This window comes from Lepisosteus oculatus, chromosome 28 (assembly GCF_040954835.1).
Source record: "Lepisosteus oculatus isolate fLepOcu1 chromosome 28, fLepOcu1.hap2, whole genome shotgun sequence".
NCBI classification, from domain to species: Eukaryota; Metazoa; Chordata; class Actinopteri; order Semionotiformes; family Lepisosteidae; genus Lepisosteus; species Lepisosteus oculatus.
Genome location: NC_090723.1, coordinates 1817760 through 1844235, shown reverse-complemented (window position 1 = coordinate 1844235; position 26476 = coordinate 1817760). Strand labels below are relative to the sequence as shown.

Sequence of the window (26476 nt, the reverse complement as noted above, 5' to 3'; positions counted from 1 at the left end):
TACGCCGAGGCTCCTTCATTGTTGTACAGCCCTTCGCGCACAAAAGGAGAACTGAGCGTGCAGATTCGGGTGCGGAGGGGGGGAGTGCTGTCGGCCAATTGCAGACAACATCCTGCTGCTCAAAACCACTCTCAAACAGGGGAGCGCAGGAAGCCGGGCAGCAGTCGCGAAGAGAGGGCAGCCGCGAGAACAGGCGTCTGCGGAAAAAGCGAATGATAAACGCGCCGAGTGCAGCATCTTGAAAACGAGAAATATTGTCTTTGCCTTCGCGCCGTGACAAGAACACGCAGATGGTAAGCGACTCCGCTCCATTCGGTGGTTATGCTCGGCCATACCTCCTCTCTCCCTCCGTCCCTCTCTCCTTTTTTTTTTTGAAGGCTGGGTGATGCGCACGCATTGCTTTGGGATCCAAATGCATTGTATTACAGGTTTTCTCAAAGGTGTACAAAGCGTTCCCTCATGCATTCGCGTTTTGTTCAGAGAATTTCCGGATCCTGATGGCTCAGAAATAAAAAGCCGTCTTCATTAGAACTGTAGCCCCGTTTTGTTTTTTTGTTTTTTTACCGTGAAAAGAATGTATTTTCGGGGAGTGGAAGCCGAGCGCAGACGCACTGTACTGTATGTCTGTTCCCTGGCTGAACGCGGTGGGGTCGTGCTGAAATGTTCCGCTGGGGTTGCTGGGGGTGAGGGATTAACCCGGGTGCGAGGTTAATGGGGAGTGTGAGGTGTGCTAATCTGCTCTGTCCTGTGGGAACCAGTGGCGGGCAGTGTGGATACCCGGTGCAGTGTCTGCGCTCCAGCATCACCAGCACGGCCGCCCAGGTGTTTCATCGAGGGGGTACACGGAGGTAGCCTTCAGCGCGTCCGAGAAACCCTGGCTGTGAGGCGGAGAGAGAGCGGTTCGCATAAAATGTCCTCGGTATTTTTCCATTCTTACGTAAACCTTGCACGGCAAATTACTGTGGTTCCCCCTCCAAGAGGGGCTTGAAATCGGGACACACGCAGATTGGAAAGGGGCTGTCAGTGTGGCAGGGTCGTGCGCTCCGCTGTCTGCCAGTTCTACTCTCAAATACGGATTCTGAAAACGTGTTTGGTGCTTATTACTTTAAAAATATATATTTCCCCACATATGCAATGATAACGCTTTCTCTGTTAAAGTTTATATAACTTGTTCATCAGAGTGTATTCAAACGGTTCGTGACTAATCGGATTGGTGCCTCACCTGCATTCCCTTTCAAAACGCTACTCCTGTCGTGTGCGCATCAGCACAGGCATCCTACCAGTGTGAAAGCTCCTGTGTAATAACGTAAACTTATCTTTTTCTCTGCATGCCTGACACGGTTTCAACTCCAGAGCCAGTTTTGCGTGAGTGGTTGTGGTTTGTCGGCGCTTGAAACGAGCTGTCACTTCCGCGTGGCGGCTTAAAACAAGCGACAGCACTTCTAACAACACAGTAGGCTGTCTTCAGTCTTGATTTGGTGGTGCAAAATAAAGGGTTAAGAGGAAAATCGTTGAAATGGAAAATCTGCTTCTACTTACCAGTGTTCATGCTCCTAAAAGGACTTTAGATCTGTTTCTAATTTTTTTTAGCCCCTGGCTTTTTTTTTTCTTGAAGCGAGGCTGGTTTCTTTGAAAGTTAAACATGAAATAAGTTTAAACGACAGTTCTGGTTAAGCTTGTCTTTTTAACAGATACGAAACTTTAAATGCACTTTACAGCAGTTCAGGGCCTTCTCTGTACAACCATATCAGCCTTCTGAGCTCTGTGTTTTAGACGTTTAACAGATATGTCAATATTTATGGTAATAATAATTGCTTACACTTATATATACAGCTTTTCTGGACACTCCACTCAAAGCGCTTTACAGGTGATGGGGGATCCCCTCCACCACCACCAATGTGCAGCCCCACCTGGATGATGCACAGGGGTGTTGTGGTTTCTGAGGAGCTGACCTCTGAACGTGGTCTGTTCTGAATTGTTTCAGATGTATACAGTCCGAGAAACTGTGCAGCAGGAATTAGAAGAGGGAATGGCTCCGCTGTGCACATGTAAGAAGCAGCTTGGAATGGTGCTGATATCTGCTTATCTCATCAGATATTCCACAAAAATGTGGGTTGTGTCTTGGCACGATTCAGCTTGTCTCGACTCAGAAGGTCTCTACACAAATTTTAAACCAAAAAAAAACAAAAGAAGGCTAGGGTAAAGTCCTTCGCAAACTTGCAGTAAGTGGCTTATAGATCTTGAGATTATCCCAGATTTTAGGGCATTAAACAGAGTAAGAATACAGCACCTCCACAATCCCCCAAGTGGGACAGTTATACACTGCAGGTTCACCTAGGAAACAGATGGTCAGGGTGAGATTTTTTTTTACAAACATTTGGTACATGACTGTGATTTCTGCACTGGACAAAGGATAAAACAGTCTTATACCCCTAACTACCAGCCCTCCACCCTAAAAACTACTTTTTTATGCATTTGCATTTTAGAAATTCCTGTTGGGCACTTTGGTTTAAGCAAAAACCTATGGGCTCTCTTGCTGCCCTGTCCCTGCCTGTCTCAGTTTGGCTTTGTAATTGTATGAACCTTGAAGCCCTGATTGTCTTCAACAAGCTTGCGATGCAATGAGTCAGGCAGGCTTTTGGTTGAAAGAGCTCTGTACTTGCAGTACACGCGAGATCTGTGAGCCTTGCGGATGTGGCGCTCGGCGATGCAAGGCTTCAGAAATCCCACTGCACAGGAAGCCAGGACTGGTGCTGAGACTAATGCAGGATTGATACTTTTTCAGCGAGACTATCAGCCGCATTGGGGGTGATAATTACAGCTTTAATTTGTTTTTGTGTCCCTATAAAGTACCTTTGAACTCATGTGTTTTATTAGTTTAAAACACAAAAGCCAGTAACAACAAAGCAGATGAGTTGCTTTCAAACTTATCTTGATCTGTGGGTTTAATCTTATTTGCATTTCAAACCTGGTGCTCAGACATGAAACCGGTTACTCATTCCTAAACCCATATGTGCTCTTTCACAGGGCTGAGTTAACTTTCTGCACTTTCCTTAGGTTGCTGCCAGTGTAATTGTTTTTGTCTGTATGCTTATGTCAATATTTTCACAGCTGATCAGGAGGTATCCTGACAAGAAGAAGCAGAGATCAGTCTTTGAGAAGAATATATTCTTTGTGATCTCTAGGATTGAACCCTAAACTCAGAGGATAATGAGTGACTTCTCATTTTTATTGTTTATAGGGAGTAATTCAATTTTCCAACTGCTTAATCCAATTCTGGGGGTGCTGGGGAGCTGGAGCTTATCTCACCATGCAGTGGGTGCAACACCAGTCCAACACATGGGACACACACAAACACACTCACACCAGGGCCAGTTTTCCCTGAAGCCATTTAACCTGCCAGCATGTCTTTGGACTGTGGGAGGAAACAGGAGCTCTCAGAAGAGCCTCACATGAACAGGGGAAACATGTGGACTCCACACAGACTCCCAGGTATTGAACTGAACCCAGGGCCCCAGAGCTGTGAGGCAGCAGTGCTGACCACTATATCACCAAGTACATGGAAAATCAAAGCCAGTAAGTGCTCTTTCCAGAGCTCCGAAAGGCATGCAGGTGTTTTGCAGTGGGCTGTGAAATATTTCATATGATCTATTTGCTGAAATAGTTCACCAGCAATGGCAGCAAAGAACAGCAAAGTATGGTACAACCAGAGACCCACAGCTCATAAGCAATGAATTGACTAGAGCAGGGCTGTTGATACTAAACCACCAGTGTTTTGTTTACAAGATAAAAGCAGTACTTTAGAGAGAATAAAAAGCAGCAACCACTTCATGCAGTTTCTTGAAAATATCCATCTCAGGTTATTCAGAGCCTAGAAGCCACTGGGCAATTGGACAAAAAACACCTTATCCCATATTCTGCACCTCTTCTGTGTTTCACATCAGGATTTTAACTTCTAGGGATTACATGGTTATATGATTTTGCACTTCCTTGAATTTAAAGAAGGGCCACACAGTAGCTTAACATCTGCAAATCAATACAGTGGTCAAGGAAAGTAGCCCTAAGTGCTGTTGTGTAATCATTCAGGAGTTCTTGCACAACCAGCTTTGGAGTACTATATCTGTAGAAATCCATAGCTCGGGGCAAGCGTGGCTCTGCTTATGCTTTTGAAGAGAGTAGGTGCTGTCATGTACGGTAAAGTAGACAGCAGAGGACACCAAGGAGCTCTTCCCTCTGGAATGCAAGTAGATTTCTCTGCAGTCTCACAGCTCTGCTCAGCCCTGATTTCTGCATAGCAGAAGTGCTGCTTTACTGAACCAGAGGCCTTTCTGCTGGACTGGTGTATTCTTGCGTAAGGATGCAGTTCAAGTTCTGTACAGAAAGATCCATAAAGATCAGTCACCTTAGTGCCAGGTCTCATGTCCACTTCATTCCTTTACTCAGGACTAAGTACAGTGAAGTGACATCACAATTTGAAAGGGTACAGCATCCCAGATTTCATTTTTTGGCCAGAGGAGAAAGGTGTATTTTATTTAGTTTTATTAAATAATTAGATTACAGTAAGTAAAGATCTTGAATGGTTGGAAAACTTAGAAGGCATTGAATTTATCCAAGAACCAAGATTGATGCTCCTAGTATAAACCCTTGCACAGCCTTCAGAGAAAGAAAAGACAAACTTGGTTTATTGTGTAAAATTTATATCTGCATCTATAATCAGACTGTGATGGGGTCTATGTCATTTTTTACTTCTTTCATATGCCCATGAGATGAAAGTACTACAGCACGTGTACTTTCATAGTATGTGTACAACACTCCTTAGGTATAGTTATAATCACCACAGGAAAATGGAGTTCAACCTGTGATTTCTGGGAAGTTAACATTCAAAACAATTCCTGGCTTAATGTTTCTTTAGTTTCCTGATGGATAAATTGCCAAACAAATTTTATTTGCATGAGTTTGAATTACAGCTTAGCAGGCTGAATCATTTCACGTCTCAGCACGCAAGGCAAAGGCTAATTGTGTTTATCTTCTGTGTGGAGTTTAATGAAAACTTACACACAATTATGTGTATGTACAGCCGCCATGTTTGTATTGTAGCACAGCGTGCAGTTGTGGGTGATCATGTCGGAGAGAGGACAAGGTGTGTCCCATCGTTCCGTTTTAACACAAGCCTGCATGCTGCCTTGTGGTACATCATTACCAGTCCCTTATCTATTTTTATTGCTTTTGTGCTTCATTGATAGAACCTGCAGGAATGCAAGTTTTACCTTTAAAAAATGTTTTAAGCTCGAGTGTATTGACAGTCTGGATGCCATAGAGTGATTCTGATTCTCATGCAACATCCATGTCTATCTGCCAAGTATGTTACAAGGAATTTGATCAGGTGCAAAACATAAAAACAATCAATTATAGCTATGCAGTTAATAAAAGACCATGCACAGATCCACAATTATATACTGTACGTGCTCCATCCCCTTTTCATGTGTTAATGACGTCTTGAAGACGAGTCCGTCTGACTTGCGTTGTCTAAATTGAGTTCATAGCATGTCGAATGATTAGTGGATCTGACTCATGGGCATGTTAAGAGTTGTGTCTACTTAGATTCTCATCCCCTTCGTATAGGGGTTGTAATGGTGAAACTGAGTTGAAAAAGGAATTGATTAACAATACAAAGCTCATTAGTGATTAAAAGGTGTATAAAAGATGATCTGTAAGAGATTCACACGGTCACTTGAGCTGTAAAAATCATAGTGAAAGCCTCTTGATGCTTCCTTATTCTGCCAGAATGTTGATGTTTTAACCCAGACTGGTGGTTTAGCTTTGTTACCTCGCAGAGCTGGGCCTCTGTGCTGACTTGGGGTGCTATCTTGTGTGGTGTTTGTACGTTCACTGTTATTCGGTTTCCTCTCACAGTCCAAAGATATACTGGTAGGTCAGCTGGCTTCTGGGAAAATTGGCCCTGGTGTGAGTGTGTGTCTGTGTGTGCCCTGTGTTGGACTGGCATCCCATCCCTGCCTTGCACCCATTGCTTGCTGGGATAGGCTCCAGCTCACCCTTGACCCTGAATCGGAAGAAGTGGTTAGAAAATGGATGGATGGTTTTATCCGGTTGCCCAGGCTGCTGTTGTAGTAATCAGCTCTTCCCTGAGCAGATCAATATTGCAGGTGTTGGGCTGTTGTTCTTTTGACACTGCATAAAAATGTCCAACTCCAAAAGTGAATAAGCTTATTTTCTCCTGCTACATTTGAATTATTCAGTCTTAATATACAGAAGATTGCAAACCAGATAGCCTATCAAAGATCAAGTGGTTATTCAGTTAACGTTGTTATATTTATATGTACAGCACTTCCCACATTATATACTAAGTAATTATATGCCATCTGTGCCTTTAATTAAAGTATAAGTTATACATGCACTTAGTTTGCATTTTATTGAGACAAATGTGCAATCAGTAATGATGAAGTGTTTTCTAAATTGGTTATTTCCATGGATGGCCAGTTCTTTAAATTAGTGAGTTCTAGGATTTCTTAAGATGTCTGTGAAGGATTACAGAAACACTTTCCATTTCGGAGAGGTGTTGAAATGCCAGGCATTGCATGTGCCTCTGGCCTGTTCTGTCCCTTTGAATGTCAGTCTACTCCTTGTGCAGGGATGCTGACACTGCAGGTCAGAGCAGTGACGCTGGGGATTTTGATGGTGTCATGCATTTGACCTCGAATTCGGGTAACAAGCTAACTTCTGAAGTGCTCAAAGTATCATAAACAGCATAGAAGCCACACAAAACTCCCGCCATCCTTTGTTTAAAGGAGTCTCAGGTTAAGTACAGAACTTTCCGTTCAGTTTTGTGATCTCTCAGTAACTAGTGGGATTATTTTTGCTTGTGAAATAGTGAGACTTGCATTCAATCAAATCCATATCAGACTTACCCCTGTTACTTACAGAGCATTCTCAAGACACTTTACATGCATTATATGTATAAATATATACTAAGCAGAAGAAAATACAAAAAATATATGAATATGTAATCCAAAGAAAGAATAAGGTTAAGAATTGAAGGACATTGAAAACCAGCAGGTTTTGAGGTGAGATTTCAAAACATCAGGTGTGTTATTGACATGATCAGGAAATGGATCCCAAGACAAGAGACTACCTCTGAAAAGTCTCTGTCCTCTCAGTGAGGAGCCTAGAGCCAGCGGAACAAAGAAAGCAGACTGGCATGTTGGGGGCAGTGAGTCTTCAAGGTGCACAGGAGATAGACCGTGCAGTGCCTGGTGGGTCTACAAGAGAATTTCAAACCCAGTCCTGTAGAGAGACTGGTGGCCAGTGCAGGTTTTTCAGCACAGGAGAAATATGTTCACACTTTTTAAATTTGGTCAGTACTCAACCAGCATTAGCAAATCTCTGTGGTTCAGGTTTTTTACTGTGTGTTCAGGCACGTAGCACTTGTCTTTATTGCATACACGTGAAAACTCAAGAGAGACGGGCTGTGTGAAACGGCACGAGGGAGGCTTCGAACATCCTGTGTGTTTCTGTGAAGAAATGGTCAAAGTGGCTAGCAAGATCACCCATCAGACCACAAGACAGAGATCCATTCAGCAGTGTTAACACTGGTCACTGTTATGCAAGAAATACAGTAGGACTTCCATTTCATAGAAGATTGATCCAAACTTCTGGTTACTCTAGAAATTATTCATCATTATCATTTTCATGCACAAGTTTTATTTACTCCCAACCTCCAGCTGGCAATTGAAGAATCTGTAGAATTTTGTGCTAGAAATGGCACAAAATAGTTATAAAGGTGCTTGTGCTCCATTTAACTGGGTTGCAAAAAGCATAACGCAGTTGTTTCTTATCTGTTCAACATCACATGCAAAGTGTAGGTTATACGTCACTTTTTAAAAATATCTGCTATCCAGAAATACTAGTTCAGAAGTGAAAACTGTGTGCAGTGCATACAAGCACAACGCTACAGAAGCATTTTGAGATGGTGCCGATCAAACACTCTGTCTTTCATTTGCTATAGTCCCAACACCAAGATCCACTCAGGAAATACAGTAATAAGATGAGTAAGTGTGTCACAGTAGCTGGATGAAAGATCACAGTTTCAAGTGAATAACCGTATGTGACACCTTCACATGCAATCAGAACTGTTAGAAATCAATGCACACAAATCACCACAGCTCTGATGGGCATTAGTGTGATGAGATAGGAGCCATAGTTGGTAACTGAAAGTGCTGTGACTTGCAATTTAAAACTGCACGTGAAAGACCCTGTTCAGTTAATAGCTTTGCTTCTTTTTCTGACATGGACATTTTTAGATGCCTGATTTGGCCGTGTAGAATATATTTTTACCTGGCATGCCAATGCCAACCACTGTGCCACCATGCTGCCCCATGTTGGACGTTGGCAACATAATTTTAGAACAGCGATAATTCTGATTTGGATTTTATTAACAAGGTTGATTCTGACGTATGGAGGTGCTATTAACTTTTACATATGATATGGTTTGTACCCGTTTCCTTATAAATGATAAATAATGTATAATTAAATTAAAATGTGATGTTTTGGTATCATTTTTACATCATGCAAGACTGAACGCTGACCATTTAAAAGAGTTAAACCATGAGTTGACCATGTATATTTGTTTATCGTTATTAAGTACAGTAGGTAAACTTTCCCAAAGGTTTTACGAATCCTTTAGTCTAGATCAATTTAATTTTCTAACTTAGCACTTCATGTAACTATATAAATGTTGCTTATTTTGTGGAACATCTGAGAGCTTGAAGATGGTTTAATGTAGTTAATGAACAAGCACTAATATGTTTGTCCTTTTTGCTTCTTTCTGGTTAGGATAGAATCACCTGTTTGATCCTCAACTTCACTTTCAGCAAGGGATAGATGCCAACGACACACCTGCAGTGTTTTTCTGTTTATTTTGCTCTGCAAGCTGGCCTTCTTCTGGGGAGCTGGGAGAAGTATTGCTGTCGCAAAGTGGTGTGGGGGGGTAGCAGTTTCTAAACTGGAAGACGGTGAGAGATTTGAGATGTTTTGCGCTGTCTGAATAGGCAACTTTCAAAGTATGTCCCGGAAGATGGTTGGGGATTTTGTACTGTAGCTGGCAGAACCGTGGTTGTCCAGGGGAGAAGAAAGGGTGGCACAGGGCAGGAGAATCGGTGAATCGGATCAGAACTGGCATTGATGGAAGCAGGCGAGAGAAAGACAGAGCAGTGGACAAAATGCCCTCTGATCAGAGTGAATTCAGAGTCCGAGTCCACAACCCAGGAGTCAAGACTCTTGGATTGGAAGGACACCAGCTCCCCAGTTGAACATACAGTATGGCTGACGTCATAACTCACAGAGAAAATAAGCACTTTCATGGAGAGGTCCCGGCTAAACTCGCACATATTGCAGTTGCTTTCTGATTTTGTTAAGTGATATAGGCGAAGGAGCTCAGCACAGCAGAAATCAGTTTAGAATTAAACAATGAGAGCTGTTGAAACCTAAAACCTACTGTAAGTTACAGCAGCCTGCATGATACCTTGTGCCACAGCTGAGAAACCTGGAAAAACACATAGGTCAGCATTGCCTTCCCAGATGTCCTGTACATTGGATGTTTAATTGTATAAGATTGGGCAAAAGTTGCTTTCTGCCAGTGCAGATTTCAGAGGCTAAATATGCACAGCAGTTTCTGGCATATAATCCTGGTGCAGTTGGTTAACATACAGGGTGTCTACAAGTGTCTGGCACAATTTCTTTTATCCTGTTTGGCTGAAGTGAAAGGGGTGTGCTGATCCACTAGCTACAGTAAGTTTTTCCTCTTCATCTGGCTGTGCCATTTTCTTTTGCTCTTTTCAAACTTGAACACTGTCATGTTTTTATCACTGTGGGACTGAAGCTCCTGCAGCACACTTTTGCTTACAGATTACTCGAGGGTTAGGGTTAGCTCTGGGCCGTACCATAAGGTGGGCAGGTTCAGGCCTGGCTAGTACTTTGATGGGTGACCAACCGAGCTCACCTGGTGCTGTAAGCTTGTAATCTACTCAATGAAAAACGTAGATGTTATTCAAAAGCCACTGATGCCAGTCTTCCCACAGTCGCTGAAGACGAGGGCAGTACTCAAGGGCTGGAGAATGGCTAATGCAGTCCATAAAAAGGGTTAGGAAACTGACCCAAGTAATTCTAACTTCTCTTACATGTAGGCTAATGGGGAAAAAAGTACAGGATCTAAACTAGAAGATCACCTCTATAAGGACATATTGTCCTAGGGATTAATCCTACAGTAGGTCTTGCCAAACCAATTTGTTGAAGTTCTTTGAACAAGCAACATGGCTTCACATAGTGTGTATCATGGTGTCCTTATATGTTCAGAAGGCTTTTGGTGACATTCTTCATAAATTCTTAATTCATAAGACTGTGGACATTAGGCATTTAGGGAAACATGAGAGTCTGGATTGAGTATTGGTTATTAAATGAAAAATAGAGGTACATATAAGTGCAGAATACCCCAGTTGGGGTGATATAATCAGTCAAGTACTGCAGAGTCTGTACTACAACCACGGCACACAGTGATCTAGATTCCAGTATCTTTGGGAAACTAATCAAATTTGCAGATGATGCCAAAATTAGGAAGAGCAGAAAACACTACAGAAGCAGGAAATAATTCAGAAAGATTTAGATAAGTGGCCGTTTTTATCACGATAAAATGTTTTGGCAGGTGTTTGCCTGACATTTATGAAGATGAACTTCAGGAAGACACCTGGCAGATGATGTTTACTGTAGATAAGATCAGGTTTTGCATACAGGTAGTAAAAGTATAAACTATAAATAGAAAATGGAAAAAGCTGAGCCAGAAGAGGCTACTTATGAAAAGACTTAAGTGTCTGTTGACAAGACATTTACATCTTCTAGACAGTGTGGGTAAGCAACTAAAAGGGCAAACCGAATGCTATGGTTCTACAGTATATGCAAGGGTATATACAGTGCCTGTAGAGAGTCCACATACAGTGAAAACATTCTGAAGAGTAATTACAAATGAACATCAAGACAAATGAGTTGGATAAATGTAGTGAAAACTTAGTTATACTGTAGCTTTGTATTATTTTTCACTTACAAATTATGTTACAATGTGTAAATAAAAGTAAAAAAATCTGTAATAATAATACTTTTTATATACTGTATAAATCACCTCCCCATGCCCATACACCGCGAATAAGAACGTATGAACTGATACTGAATATGTGACTTAATAGGAAAAGATATTGACACGCCCAGTAGACTTCTGCAGAATGAATCACGAAGCAGAAACAGGAGGCCCCTTTTCATTTAAAGGGTGGTGGGAGAGAGGAACTAGCTGCCCAGCTGTGTTGTTGAAGCTGATATCCTGGTCTTTCAAGAGATGGCTGAATAAGATACTGTACTTGGATCAGTTAGTAGCTACCAAATGGCCTCCTCCTCTTGTTTGTAACTTTGTGCCGAATAGAATACGTTAACGGTTCTGCTAGAACTAGCTTCTCCGTCCCTAATCACCTTTAATCTAGGCATCTAGGTCTCCTTGAGGGATTCTCTGAACTGAGCAGATGACTTGCTAGGTTCATTAAAAGCTGACAGGTGTTGCTGATCTTTAGAAACAGGTGCCCTATGACTGACTGGACCAGGGCTCTGCAGGACCAGTGTTAGAGATACCAGTGCTAGAAACCGCTTCACACAGTCCTCCGCACAATGGGACTCCATTCAATCTGGTTTCTTGGTCATCACCGCCACCTATAGAAGCTTCTACCCCTTCAGCCTCACTGGTTCCCTGTGGGGCTCACTTCATGGAAATCAGGAAGAGTAAGGAGGGGACTAGGAATTGCATTTTGAATAGATTGAAAGGTGCAGACGGATTTATTTTAGACACTGTCTTCACAGGCAATCTGGTACTTAGCTCTGTGAAATCTGTGAATTCACTACTGAAGTAGAGCCCTATCTATAACGCTAATATGGTATCAATACAAAGCCCTAGCTGGCTGTATTTAAAAGCCCTTAACAGATGGAGCGGCTATTTGTCTTCATTATCCCTGTCATTGTGCACTATGCGTTTGCTGTGACTAGCTTATAAGTTCTAATAAGCCTAATGCACATGCACTATTAATCAAAGATCCCTGTGACAGACTGTGAAAAGATTAATTAACTCTGGCCCTGACTGATGAAGGGAATATATTAGGCTTTATTGTGCTTTTAAATTGCATTGGAAATAGCCATGTAGAATCTGACATGGCCATTATTCCAAAGTGCTAGTTCATTGTTTTTCCCTGTGCCCTATTGTTCCTTCGTTATTGACATGCATGTTAACAGTTGCTGTTCGTGTTTGTGGATAGAAAGATGTAAGGCAGGAGTTACAAAGACAGGTGGCCATTACTGCTTCTCTGGATGCACGTAACTCAACAGGGCACACACACACACACACACACACACACACACACACACACACACCAGGACCAATTTTCCCAGAAGCCAGTTAACCTGCCAGTATGTCTTTGGACCGTGAGAGGAGACTGGAGCACCCATGGAAAACCATGAGAACATGGGCAGAACATGAACAAGGAGAAAGCACCCCAGAAAATAAACGTGGGCCCTCTGCACTGTGAGGCAACAATGCTGACCACTGTACCACCATACTTCCTTTCACACGACAATCTCGGAATCGAATCTGGCTGACATTTGAAAGGTCCCTTCTGATTATCTCATTTTCTGGGCCAGTCATTAGATTGAGGGATTCTGCACATCCTTGCCCTGTCTCCTCCCTCAGACTGAAGGGGTGCTGTTCCTTTAACCTGCCTGTACTTGATACTGCTTGGAGGCTCGAAGTTGGAGTCTTGTCTTTCTAGGACAGCAGTCACTAGTGGCCGGGGAGGTGCAGCGGATGCTACTTTGAACGAACTTCTGAATGTTTTTCAAACGCATCCGAAACTGTCTATAATAAGAAAACCCTCTAAAAAATTAATTGCAAAAAATGATTCCCAGTGCTTAATTCTGTTATTTTAAAGTCTCCTCCTTTTTTTTTCCATTCCACTTTGATGACGGCAGACGTGACTTTAGCGGCATCTCTCCATGCATGTCAGGTAGATTAACTGGTGATCACAGATGCACTTTATTTAACATGTTGGCTGAAAGGGATCAAGCTAAACATTCTGCGATTTAGAACGGATCTGAGTCAGTTTGGCAAGACCAGAAAGAGGTGAATCTAAAAAGGACTACTACATGTCTGCTGCAGGCTTCCTACAATAAGACATACCCGAGAGGAGGGGTAGATGATTTGCAATTGTATTTGTCTGTGGATGTGACCCTGCCTCTGTGGGAAGTTAGAAATTAAGAGCAGTTCCAAAAGAGACCAGTCCATTTGATCCATCTGGCTGGCTTGGTTGCTAGTAACTAAGTGACCCATTTAATCTCCTTAATACCATCAATGCCAATTCATTCATATAGCGTATGCTGTCTTGCTGTACTAATGCTGCATACGTCAGCTTTGAGAAACTGGGTTTAAAAATGATCTGAAAATATTTGGTTCATAGTATTTTAGGTCACTTTTCCCATTGATTGTGAAAATGGGGTGCGGCTAAAAATGAAGCAATTCAGCACGATGTGCTGTGTTGTTCCTTGTTTTAAAGAATTTCTAATATGTTAACTGATATCTTAACGGCTTTGAATCTTGTTTAGAGATCCAGATGTTCAGAAACCTCTTTCAAGTTGCATCTGGTTAACCTCAAGGGACTGCAATCCAACCCAATGTCATGATCGATGAAAATGAATGTTGTTATTGACATGGCAGGAAGCTATAGTTGCTTTACAATGTTTGCAGGGTAGCTGAAAATATATTAAATACTTTATGAGATAATGCAACTGATGTATGAAAAATATAATAAGGAGGGAACAGATTGTCATTAGCAATTAATACATCCTGGGAAGCTAGTTTGCTTCTGTTTCCTCAAAATCTGCTTAAGGGAGTCACTTAATTGTTGCAGGTCAGGCAACTTTGACTGGAAGATACCAGCTAAACTCCTGTCCCTGATATCCTGGTAGCTCAAGAACAGCTGAACAAATGCATTATTCAGAGCAATGCCTCCCACTGTCTCGCATGGCGTCTGCTTTGTTTTTAAGTGCTGTCTGGTTGTGGTCTTTGGTCTTGTATTTAACCTCCTCCTCTCCCACCCTTCCCATTTCCGATTCACTGCCTCCAGGAAGAGCTGAGAGGATTGGTTTTGGGAATGGGATTAGAGACCAGTCTGCTGGAGTTTCTCTTGGCTGGAGAGAGTGGAATGGACTTGATGTGTTGATGACTGGACAAAGAGGCAGGGCAGCTGGCCTCAAACGGTCTCTCGGAGCACTGTCTCAGTGTAACATAAGCAAATCATTTGATCAACAGATCATGTGAACATGAAATCAGCATAACCTATATGCACCCAAGAGTCTGTGCAAATCAGGGGGAACTTGAAAATACTGTGCTCTCCTATCTCCAACAAAAGAGCTGATTATAATGAGGCCAGTAGCCAGCCCTCGAATGATTAAAAGAAGAACTGATTGTAGGATAATCTTTTATAAGCTCAGTGGATATCAGATAGTAGGGCTCACATGCGGAATTTAACAATATCACTTTAGAGGTGCTCAATTTAAATATTCCTTTCAAAGTGAGTTTCAGTGTAAAAACTCATCCTGTACAAGAGTGTTGGGATAAGAAGGAAATCAGATGGCTACCATGTGGTGGGGCGTGTCATTTGAAAAGTGCCAAGCTCGTTTCTGCGTATAGGACAGTTCAAATCCACAAATCACGAACAGATAAGTTTAAAAGCATTATGGTAAAATTTAAACTTTGTTTCGACTTAATAAAGTCTTTTTAAAGGATGGATTCCCCGGACTTCATTCCATAATGGGGTTAGAAAAGTGTCTGTTCACACGACACCCCTTTCTATTAAAAATGAGCCACGTGATTTGTTAAATGCTGTTACAAAAAGGAAACTGGAGCCCTTTTTTGCACTGTAGAGAGAGCGAGCAGTTTAGTGTTGGGGCCCTGGAGATGGTCATCTTGTCTGGCTGGTAGTAATTTGGAAAGAATCCAGAGATCAGGTTTGTAGCTTTTATTTGATTACTTAACAGTCTGTGAAAGCCTGTATTCCAGATGCTTTTCACTTGCTCTTTACTTACGCTACAGAAAATGCCAGCTCAGAGAAGCCTGAAGTGAATAAGGAGTGAATCTCGCTGCCATGTGCTCTTTTCAATTGTGCCATCGTTAGCTCCCTGGCAGTGACGTTGCAGCTGGTTGATTAGTCTCGTTGAAAACGCTGTCTGGAGAGCCGCAGGCAGGTGAAGAACATGGCCTTTGTACCCTTGCTCATGGCAACCTTTTAACTGCCTAAGGATTGCTTCCCTGACGATAGTGCCTTCTGTCTGCCTGAGAAATCCCAGTGTTAAACATTTTCTAATTCTGTCCAATATTCAAAATAATTTGCATTGGCAAAGTCAAGCATTTTTCTGAATCGGCTGCAACATGAACCACAGACCACAAAGGGAAACTAAGCAGAAGTGCATTGGAAACAGAACAGGAGGCACTCATTTACACGAAGGGTTGTGGGGGTGTGGAACAAGCTGCCCAACCATGTTGCTAAAGCCGATACCCTGCCTTTTGAGAAATGTCAGAGACTCCTGGATCAATTGGGTACGAGCAACCAGATGAGCAGAATGACCTCCCTCATTGTAACCTTTGTACTGATTCTTATGCAGTTTAATGCTTGTTAAGCACCCCTCCGTTTCCTAACCACTTCATCCAATTCAGGGTCACAGGAGAGCCGGAGCCTTTCCTGGCAAGCAAAGGGCACAAGGCGGGATACAGCCAGGATGGGATACCAGTCCAGCTTAGGGCAGATAAGCACAAACACAGGCACGTATGCACTCGCACCAGGGCCAATTTTCCCAGAAGCCACTGTGGAGTCAAGTCTACTCACAGCTGAAGCACTGAGGGGAAGGACAGTATACACATTGTGTTAAAGCAAGCCCTCATCTGCCATGCTGCGAGCCTAAGGCAGAATCCTGTTGGCCGGTGGAGCGGCTCATCTCTCACTGGCTCATGGGTGGCAATCCTGATCACACAGTCTGTGTTCAACCCCACTGTGAACTCTCTGACTCTCCAAAACTGCATATCATTCAAATGCAAACTTCTAGAATCAGCAGGGTTGTGCATATTATCCAGTTCTCAGGTTTGTAATGCAAACTCATCCAACGGGTTTATCCTTTATTTGAAATTGGAAGATATTTTCCACATTTTAACTTTTTTCTACTAATTCAGGTTTTCATATTTCACACCAAAGAACTTTATTCTGCTAATCTGTTTGTATTTAGGAAATAAATCTGTATTTTATTATCATGAATGGGGTCAAAACAGTTGTCCCTCAGCATGAGACGGAAGGTGTGGAAGTTTTGAAGAAGGGACCTATTACAATTTGCATTTACAATTTTAGAAAGAAACAAGTAAACTGCAGACAGCAGCACATTTCCACAGGTCCGTTTTCCCCAGAGTGCTTTGCGGTACTGTTGCTGTGCGCGTCCTTACTTGCGCAGTTTTTGCTTATCAGTGACTTTTATTACGTTTGTGCCTCTTGTGCGACTCGGATAGAGCCTCGTTTCCTGTGAGCTGGCACAGGGTCTTCCACAGAGGAAGTCGAATGCGTTATCACAACTGCCAGCCTCCTCAATGATGAGCTCTCACAACCTGAGGGATGTACTTATAAGGCAATGAGACAGCCAGTGAGAGAAGGATGAGCTCCCTTCTGCAGCATCTCTCAAGGCAGGGTGTGTGTGTCGGTTTCAGGAACTCGGAGGCTGGTTGTTGTGTAACTGCTGGCTGTGACTTTGTGTTTCACTGTGCTGCATTACTGAGGCAGCAGGCAACCACACAGCATTTCACAACCTGAGCAAGGCTGCTTCGATTGTGAAAACTGGAGTTTCAAAGCTGCCCCTGAACAGAAATAATGCACAGTGAATTAAGCCTTTGCTAAAGCATATTACATTAGACTTTTGTCAGGCAGTGGTGTTTTTTCATGAAAGTGGTGTTTTATAAAACGTATTTAATATTTGCCATTTATCTGCTGTTGTTTTAAAAAACCCTGTAACCAGCACTGATATCTTTGACGTGTCTTTGATAGGCCACACTAGCTAGTTCTTTTGTAATGGAAAACAAGTATACCAGGCTTGCGGTTTTATTTTTAATTAAAAAATGTTTAGCATAGCAGCAGGTTCTGAAAATGGGAAGTGTTTTCTATTCTCTAGATTTTTTTGGTTCTGATACAAAAAATATTTGTTCTTTTGGTCTTGATTAGGTTGCATTTCCTAATTTTATTCCGTATTATCATGGTGTGCACTTTCGTGTCAGTGGCAAGCCTTGAGTGCTCAAAATTGAAGGAAATGGTTTACCGCCTGAAAAGTTTTCTCACATTTTTGAGTGGAGGAGTTCAGAGCATTTAACAACTTGTGAATTGTAAAGTGTTTTCAAGTCTTGTGCCAGAAGAACTGAAAAGGGTTACAGAAACCCTTGAATCAAAGGTGTTAATAGATTTAAAAAATAAACTCCTACTACAGTACGTAATTCACAGCAAGTTATTCAGCTGCCTCTTGAGCTGATCAATGAAGCTGATGCTTCAAAGACAAGAACAGGGATATTCAGGGGGGGACTTCTGGGTAAAAATCTTGTCTCCATACATATGTGTCAGACCAATATGATTACTGCCGATTTTAAAATTCAGTAGAATGTTTTAAAAGGTTAATAAAATGTAATTGCCATTAAATTGATTTTGCGTTTACTGGGGGGTACTTTTATTGAAGGGGTGTTAAAAGATTCCTTAACTCAGGATGGGAAATAAAACTCTGAACGTGAAAGTGCTGCTCGTTATCTGGTTAACCTGACCCAGAGGGCCGTTAAGTCTATAATAAGAACAGAATAGTGTCTGTAAACCCTGTCTAGTTTACATTGAAGTATTTTCTATGATGCCTCCCACTGCAGATGGAAAACCATTTTTTCTGTCAGTTTGCCCTAATTGCTGACTAGTGTAAACGTTCTTTTATCTGCCCAGCTATAACAATTTCCGTATGGGTCCCAGCAGTATCTAGATTGCAGCCTGTCCTGGCAAGGGTGCAGGACTTTGCAGTGGAGATGAGATGTGCGATGCTGTGAACGTTGTGCTTTGGTTACTTGTGCTGGGACATGTGACCCACTGGTCTGTATGGATTTCCACAGTGCAGTTTTCTCTGGGAAGACCCTATAAATTCCCTGCATTAATACATTTGTAATCTGCCTTTCTTTGCAATGTCAATTCATAAGCTTGCATGTTTGATTCTAGAAAATGTTTTTCAGAAGGCAGTCTCTAAAATTAATGAATGTAAAAAGGTTGATTTATGGCTCCCTTAAAACTCTATTTTAAAGTGTACTGTACGTTTAGGAATAAAAATGCAATCTTTCAAATTGACCTTGAACGGGCTAATACTGGGAGAGCAAATCGCCCAAGGTACAGTTTTTCCAGTTGATCTAAATGTTGAAGCTCTGAAACAAGGACTGAAGGACAATGGATCAAGTTTATTTAGGAGTGAAAATTGAAGACTCGTTTCACACAGAGAGACGTGCAGTGTCTCGGGCAGTCTGCTGAGCCATGTGCTTAAATCTAGTTTGGCACCTTCCCTCAGGAAATGGCTTAATGAGATTCTGGGATCAATAAGTTGAAAACAAGAAACATGTGTTTTGATGCTTTAGTAAAAGGTTTTGTCCACCCCAATTTACACAAACTAATAAGTTAATAAGAAAATATAATATGTACAGTGTGGTATATTAATGTGAAATTTGTAATAATGGAATTATTTTTAAAAGAGAGCTGGTAACTGTTGTCTGAAGGTTATGCATCACTGATAAAGTCTTTTCTCCCATCTGAGCCAGTTTTTGGAAGTATTAAAATAAATTATTCTAAACAGAAAAAGAGAGAAAATGAGAATATACTGTATGAAGTAATAAAAATATTGGGAAATATAGTGCATGTATATTTGTTTCTCTAGGTCTGTTGTAATATCAATTCCTTGTTTAGAGTTCCTTGTATTGTATAGAACATTTTGCCCTAAAAACTCACTTTCAGGTGCTTCTGAAAAAGAAGACCAAAATAAATAATGCTGTGAGACATGATTTGTGCTGTCATATGATTTTTCTCAAGTATTTAACATGATTGTGAGAGAGATTTCTTTCTGGTGATTTAAAAAAACAATTAAGTTGCAGTGCTGTTTCTAACAATTAGTTACTATTGGTGCTTCCTGCTGTAATCTTGAACTGCTCTGACAAAACACTTGATTTCAGAGGAAACTTCCACTTAGCTTTCCCGTGATTTCATTTTTTGTAACTTGTGCCATATCGTATTACACACTCTGTGTTGTTTCAGCACTGCTGATGGAGACAGGAGTAGGCACAGACATGGGCAGATGGTCCTGCAGATATTTATATCAAAGGCTTGGATGTGCAGCGCTGTGTGACACGTAGCCAATTCCTGATTTTGAGAGGAATTTATTTTAAGAAGGCAGTGATTCTTTGTTCTTATTTGCATAATTAATTTGCAGGCATACTAGCCTGTCCATTGAAAATTATTTATGGGATGACTCATCATTATTGCTTGCCATCAGTTGTATAGAAGGAACAGTTTGATTAATTGAGTTTTTGGGAGCAACTCACACCCCAAAATACTAATTTTGCATTCTTTGTATTGTAGTGCCAGTACCATACATGGCTTTCTGTGTGCAAACAGGTTTTTCCATTTTTTAATCCTATTGAAGATTAAACGCTGGGTCTGTGTCTTCTATTATGTGCTGTTTTAATGCACGTCCCTGTGCACTGTGAGCTTCATTGCAGTAGCTAGCTAGGTTTGCTGGTCTGGAAAGGAAGTTGGATAAATGGGATCCTACAATGAACACTTTGTTGCAATGATAATTCAAAGAAATTAGCTCTCGTCTGAATGCCTGAGCAAGCGTGAAAACCCAGCCTGCAGTGTGCATTCAGGCAGCGTGGAACCATATAAGGATTTATTGAAAGGTTTTGTGATACAGCAGGTTGGTGGCATGGTGGTGCAGGAGTGAGCATTGCTGTCTTGCGGCACTGGGTCCTGGGTTCAACTGCATGGAGGAGTTCGTCTGTTCTCCCAGTGGTTGTGTGGGTTTCCTCCGGGTGCTCTGGTTTCCAGACATGCTGGGAGGTTAATTAGGCTCTGGGAAACTTGGCCCTGCTGTGAGTGTGTGTGCCCTGTGATAGACTAGGATCACAATGTGAGTAAGCAATAAAAAAGGCAAACAAAATGTTGAGCTATACAGTCAAATGTTTGAAATTCAAATCAAGGGATGGTATGTGCAAATGATCAAATATAGGAGTGAAGGCTCATTTGGAATATCATGTACAATTTTGGTCATAGTGTTTCAAAAATGATATTACTGCTTTGGAATCAGTAGATTCCAAAGAGAACAGGGGACCTGATTCAACTGTTCAGAATCCTCAAAGGCGCTGACAAAATCAACCCAGTGTAAAACACGAACCAGATGGCTGGAGAGCAAATACATAAGTGCATTGAAAATTGAAACCCGGAGACGGTTCTTTACCCAAAGAGTTGTGGGAGTGTGGAACAAGCTACCCAGTCATGTGTTTTTAAGCCAATACCTTGGGCTCTTCAAGAAATGACTGGAAGATATGTGGATTATTAAGCAGCATACACTATAATGGGCCAGATGGCACTCCTCTCCTTTCATTCAAAACCATTCTTATTTTCTTAAGTGAGATGTTGCTATTTCCAACCGCAGGTAACAGATCCAAGCTGTTTACAACCGTTTAGCTGTTTGCGTTCAGTAAGAAAAACGTGTCTAGAGTAGCAGCTCTTTGGTTACAATAAAAAAACAGGATGTTAAACCCGCAGAGCGAGAACAGGACATGTGAACCGTGTGTTCTGACGTAAAAGGAACTTGGTCTGGGTGGCTCCAATAAAGTAACGAAGATTTTGGAAAAGGAAGGCGGAGTTCACCGTCTCGGCTGTCTCGCATGCCGTCTGCTACCTGTGCATTGGGCTATATACTTTATATACTCCTTGGAATGACTTCCCTTCATCAGTTTAAAACACAAGAAAAAGAAAGATTCAGCTGAATTTGTCTGAACCCTAAAATAATGGTTTGAAAATTCATGTTCTTAAGATGTTTTCTGCTCAGCTAATGTTGGAGATCTTTTACTTTTATTATTAAGGAACTCCTTTGTAATTTTACATTTACGACGGTTTAAAGTGGTGAGAATGATCAGGCGTGTAGTTTAGTCATTTTGCTGCTTATGAAAAGCATTGGAGAATAGCTCTTAATAGTAGCTCTGTCCATCTCGGTGGTAATCACAACTGCAGCTTGCAGGTACAATATTGGTGTTGTAAGTTTTAATTTGTTGGCTTCTCATTTATTGCACTTGGAGCAGAAACTCAAGAGTATGTTTTCTGTCTGCAGGCGAGCTTGTGTCAGGTTGGTGTGCGTTGCTATGGAAACGCGGCCGAGGCCTGCGAGGTGGCGGATGTTGTCAAGATCGCCATTTCTGTCTGTAGTGAAAATGTTCCACCTCAGTGACCTGTTTTGGAGTTTCATATGCAAGAAAATATTGGTATTATCATAGCAGAATGTGTACTGAGACAATATGTCTGTGTGGATTTCTGTACAGACAACACTGTTCCGAAAGCCTGCAGCAAGAGCTGATATGGATGGCTAAACATGTTATGCATTGAGGCATATTGAGGCAAACCTGTTATGTATGGATCTCTCTCATGCGGAGGCAGTGCAACAAGAAAAAAAAAGCTACAAATGCAAACTCGCAGCCACAGGTGAAGCACAATGACAGTGGAACTGCAGGAAGTTAATCTTATTGTTTTAAAAACCTCTTTGGTAGCCAATCTCCGAATGTCCACTATGACTTGCAGTTAATATGAGACACACCCAGTGCTGCCTGCATGAAGTAGTGCCTTGCAGTCCACATCCTCATTCTTGTGCTGTCTGCTGCTTTTCCTTGAAACCTCTGCAATAGATCCCAACCCAATCCCCTTTGTTTCTAGCGTCCAGACTCATTTGAATCTGAAATGTCTGTACCTGGGGCAGCACAGTGGTCTGCATTGCTGGTTTGCAACACTGGGGCCCCGGGTTCGACTCTTGGGGTGCTGTCTGTGTGGAAGTTGTATGTTCTCCCTGGGTTTATGTGGGTTTCTTCCCGTAGTCCAGAGGCACACTAGATTATTAGTGATGGTAATTAGTGAGCATAATACTCACTATTATATTATAGTAAATAATGAGCTTAATATGTCTGTATCTCTCGAAGTCTCGCAGGGAATAATTCTGGATGCTTCCTGTTTGCTAACTGTCTGAACTTCGTGGGTAAGGTACTTTTTTGGATGAAAAAGAGATTTACTTTTAGAGCGGGGCTTGTCTAGTCGTGGTCTTGGAGGACTGGTGTATCTGCAGGTGTTCATTTCAGCTCGGCTCTTGAGCTAATGAACTGAATCCGCACCTTGTTGACTTAAGTGGGTCGCCCTTCCATTTTGCAGTGCAGAAATGAGTCATTTTAGAGGAAGGGGGCATGTATGCATTTGTGGTTCATCAGATAATGTCAGGTGCTCTGCACAGCAGATGGCAAAAAAAAACATCACTGGATTCCAAATTAGGAGCGGAAAGGGGAAAATTTTTTAAAATCTGTTCAATAAAACCGCTCATGTGCAGCAGTCCTGGAGGAGGCTGAACTCATACTCCGCTGACAGCATTCCTAGACACCTGATGAGCATTCTGCAGAGGCCTACAGGCTCATGCCGCTGAAGGGCAGTGAGAGGGCAACAGCCAGATGGACCAGGCAGCAGGCAGAACCCAAGAGGGAGCAGAGAACAGAGATGCATGGGGATCCCACCAGGATGACATATGGCTTGTGCCAACCAGCACAGGACAGGGGTATGCTGTGGTTCGGATCGCCACAGGCATATTGTCAGGACTGAAGACTGTAGAGAGAGACCCTGAAGTGTTTGATGAAGAATTCTCTAACATCTGGTTTGGGAGAAACGACAGCCTGGCACCACCTGGAAGACAGTGAGGAGCAGTGGTTAAACTGCGTGACCTGTAGGTAGCGAGTCTTGGGTCTTCAGTGTGGACACTGCTGTTGTGTCCTTTGAGAAAGATCCTGTAATTTAGTCTTCAATGTTCTAGTCAGCCCGCTGTATTTGTTAGCCAGAGGGTTTACCACAGCGGACTGAAACACTAATTGGCCAAATCAGTGTGCTCCATTCACTTCATCCATCCAGATATTTTAGAACTGCTTCTTTCAATACAAGCTCGCGGGGGAGCCGAAACCTATCCCAACAAGCAACAGGTGCAAGGCGGGATACACCCTGCACACAGAGTCAAACCCACACGCACGTGGGGAGAACATACAAACTCCACACAGACAGCACCCTGGGAATTGAGCCTAGGGCCCCAGTGCTACGAGGCAGCATTGCTGAGGCCTGCAGCCACTCCTCATTCACTTAATGTTATTGGAAATTAAGATTAAATAAAATATCATTAACCCTTCTGGTTAAGACTCTGGACTTCCAGGCGGGTATCCCAGAACAGGAATTGTACCCTGACTGCTGCAGTACGCCAAGTTGTGCAAGTGGGTACCCCGTCTTTCTCCTGTCCCATGAAAGGGGGTGTCTTGTCTTCTCAATATACTGAACACCACAGACACTGACCAGATAAGCTGCTCTGATAGGGTGTGGGAATAAGAAAAGAGAGAAGAATGATTGACACATTTATTTTTGAGGATGGCCTTCTGAGCACAGACAGTGCCCCATGTCCTACCTTCTGCTTTACAGGAACTTCACACAAACTGTTAGCCTGGCAGAACTGGCTGGTCTGCTGTCACTTCTTCATTTGGCATTTACAGCTGGGTTTGAAGTTTGCAGGAAATCACCCAGTCTGAGAATGGTTTGTTGATGTGAAAAGGAGGAGTGCAGGGCATGAAACAGAAGAGGAACAAAAACTAATTAAGAGTCACTGTGAGATAATGCTGCCTTTGTAGGGCAAACAGCAAGCGAATCCTTAGGTTACAGTCTGATTTTCATTTTGCTCCAGACCTGAGGACAGTGCTGATAAATGCTCATTATGAAACAAAGCGGATTTTGAAACTTCAGTCTTGCATGGTTATTGTACTGATAAGTCAAAATATATAAAAAATTTACTTATTGTAAGGTAACCCTAGGAACAAGAAATGGGAGCTTTACAAAACATAACATTTTTAATTAAGGAACAAAACTAACAAGCAAATCTGGTCTCTGATTTCTCTTTCTTGTAGGACAACAAAACAGGCTCTGAAGACAAACCTGTTCAGCGCTCTAAGGTAAGCCTTTGTTTTGTAAAAAGCAGGGTAGCATGCTGGCTTGGAGAACATGATGGTTTCCAGACACTAACAAACAGGCATTAATAATGATTAATAAGTCTTTAAGCTTATATAGCACTTTTCTGGACACTCCATTCAAAGCACTTTACAGGTAATGGAGATCCCCTCCACCCCCACCAGTGTGCAACCCCACCTGGATTATGTGACGGCAGCTATAGTACATTAGTACACTCATAGACTTCAGGGATGAGTGCCCCCTACTGGTCACACTAACACCTCTTCCAGCAGCAACCTTAGCTTTCCCTAGAGTCTCCCACCAAGATACTGGCCAGGCTCAAGTCTGCTGATCTTGAGTTGTAAGTTGTGGGGTGATACAGCTGCTGACATTACGCAGGTCTGTACAGTGATGGACAGAATTACAGCCTCTGTCCCAGAAGGGCTTGCTCGCGGATGAAAGGTTAAGGAGATGGGAATGTGATGCGAGCTGCTCACACTGACAGCCGAGGTGCGTGTCGCAGTCTTTCAGCCTGAAGACCCAGAAGGAGGTTTGTGCGTCCTGTGAGAAGACTGTCTACCCCATGGAGCGGCTGGTGGCAGACAAGTTCATCTTCCACACGTCCTGCTTCTGCTGTAAGCACTGCAACACTAAGCTGAGGTAAGATTGCCCCCTGCTGGCACGGCACTCCACCAAACTGCTCACTTAAAGCCTCTTTCTGATTTCTGTACGCTCGCCCAGCGTCGGACTGCTTCGTCCAGGCCAGGGCCGCTGGGAAGCTGGAGTCTGTTCCAGCAAGGACCAGGCACAGACGGGGTACAGCCTGCACAGGACGCCAGTCCATGGCTGGTCAGACAGACACGCTCACACTCACACTCACACTCACACTAGGGCTACTTTTCCCAGAAACTATCTAACCTACCAGCATGTCTTACCACGGGTGAGAAATCTGAAATCATCAGAGGAGGGTGGAGTCTGATGTGTCATCTGTAATCTCCTGACCTGTGTGTTTTCTGATCCCTTCCACAGCCTGGGCTCCTACGCAGCCCTCGAAGGCGAATTCTACTGCAAGCCACACTTCCAGCAGCTCTTCAAGAGCAAAGGAAACTACGACGAGGGCTTCGGACGACGGCAGCACAAGGAGTTGTGGGCTTCCAAAGAACCGGAGAAGCTCACCAAGACCGCGTAACCTCCGCCTCGGCCCCACAGCGCCCCCTACCCTACCCCCCTGCTGTGCACCACAGAGACTCAGCCCTTAAACTGCCATCTTCTCCCACTGCTCCCCTTTCAAATTGTATCTCTTTTTTAAAAGAAAAAGCTTTTTAGAAATGGCATATCTTTATTTTAAATTTGTATATCCAGCCCAGGTATCCCACAACCAGCATTCCACATAATGAATGTGAGATCAGCTAGCCCTAGAAACAGGAAGTGACCTTTCACCTTCTGTTTACTGACAGGAAGTGCTGAAATTCTTGCATCCTCAAAAGCACACAGGGTAAAGCTTGAGCCACCTGGCTTCTTTATTTTGCTGTAAATGTAGTATTTTAGATTTTCAGGATCATAAGGCTTTCCCATTACAGTTTTAGTTTTTAGAATTCTCTCTCAACACAATGTACTGTATTCCACTTTAGTGATTGCACTGAGTTTAAAATTTTGTCTTCTGAGGTACTGTCCAGGCCCTAATAACAAACCTTAAAAGTTGTTTAAAGTTATTTTACATGCTTGATTTTATGCTTCATAAAAAAATCTTCTAAATACATCAAGCAGTGATGAACCCTTTTTAATGTTTTCAAACAAAACATTGTTTTACAAAATAACTTCTCCATTAAGGCAAAAGTATCATATGCATAAATATTGATCCCTGTGGACCTTGACTAAGAAAAGTACAGTTTGGATAAAGTCCTCAGACATTTTGTATTTAACATAGAAAAACCCACAGGTTTAGGTGTAGTCGAAGATAGTGGCTGTAACCCTGGCTCTCAGGAAGAGCAGCCGTGACTGATATTCACTTAGTATTTGTTTAACTTGTAGATTCCAATGTATTACAAGTAGCTAGGCCTTTACTC

The 26476-nt window shown here is 42.5% G+C and overlaps 1 protein-coding gene across 1 annotated transcript; it reads left to right on the top strand.

Moving 5' to 3' along the window:
• Nucleotides 1-25809, top strand: limd2 (LIM domain containing 2). Its single transcript, XM_015361975.2, has 4 exons — nt 1-293; nt 24371-24415; nt 24934-25070; nt 25440-25809. The coding sequence occupies exons 1-4, from the start codon at nt 291-293 to the stop codon at nt 25597-25599; spliced, it is 345 nt and encodes a 114-aa protein (XP_015217461.1). The 5' UTR covers nt 1-290; the 3' UTR covers nt 25600-25809.
• The last annotated feature ends 667 nt before the right edge of the window (nt 25810-26476 follow it).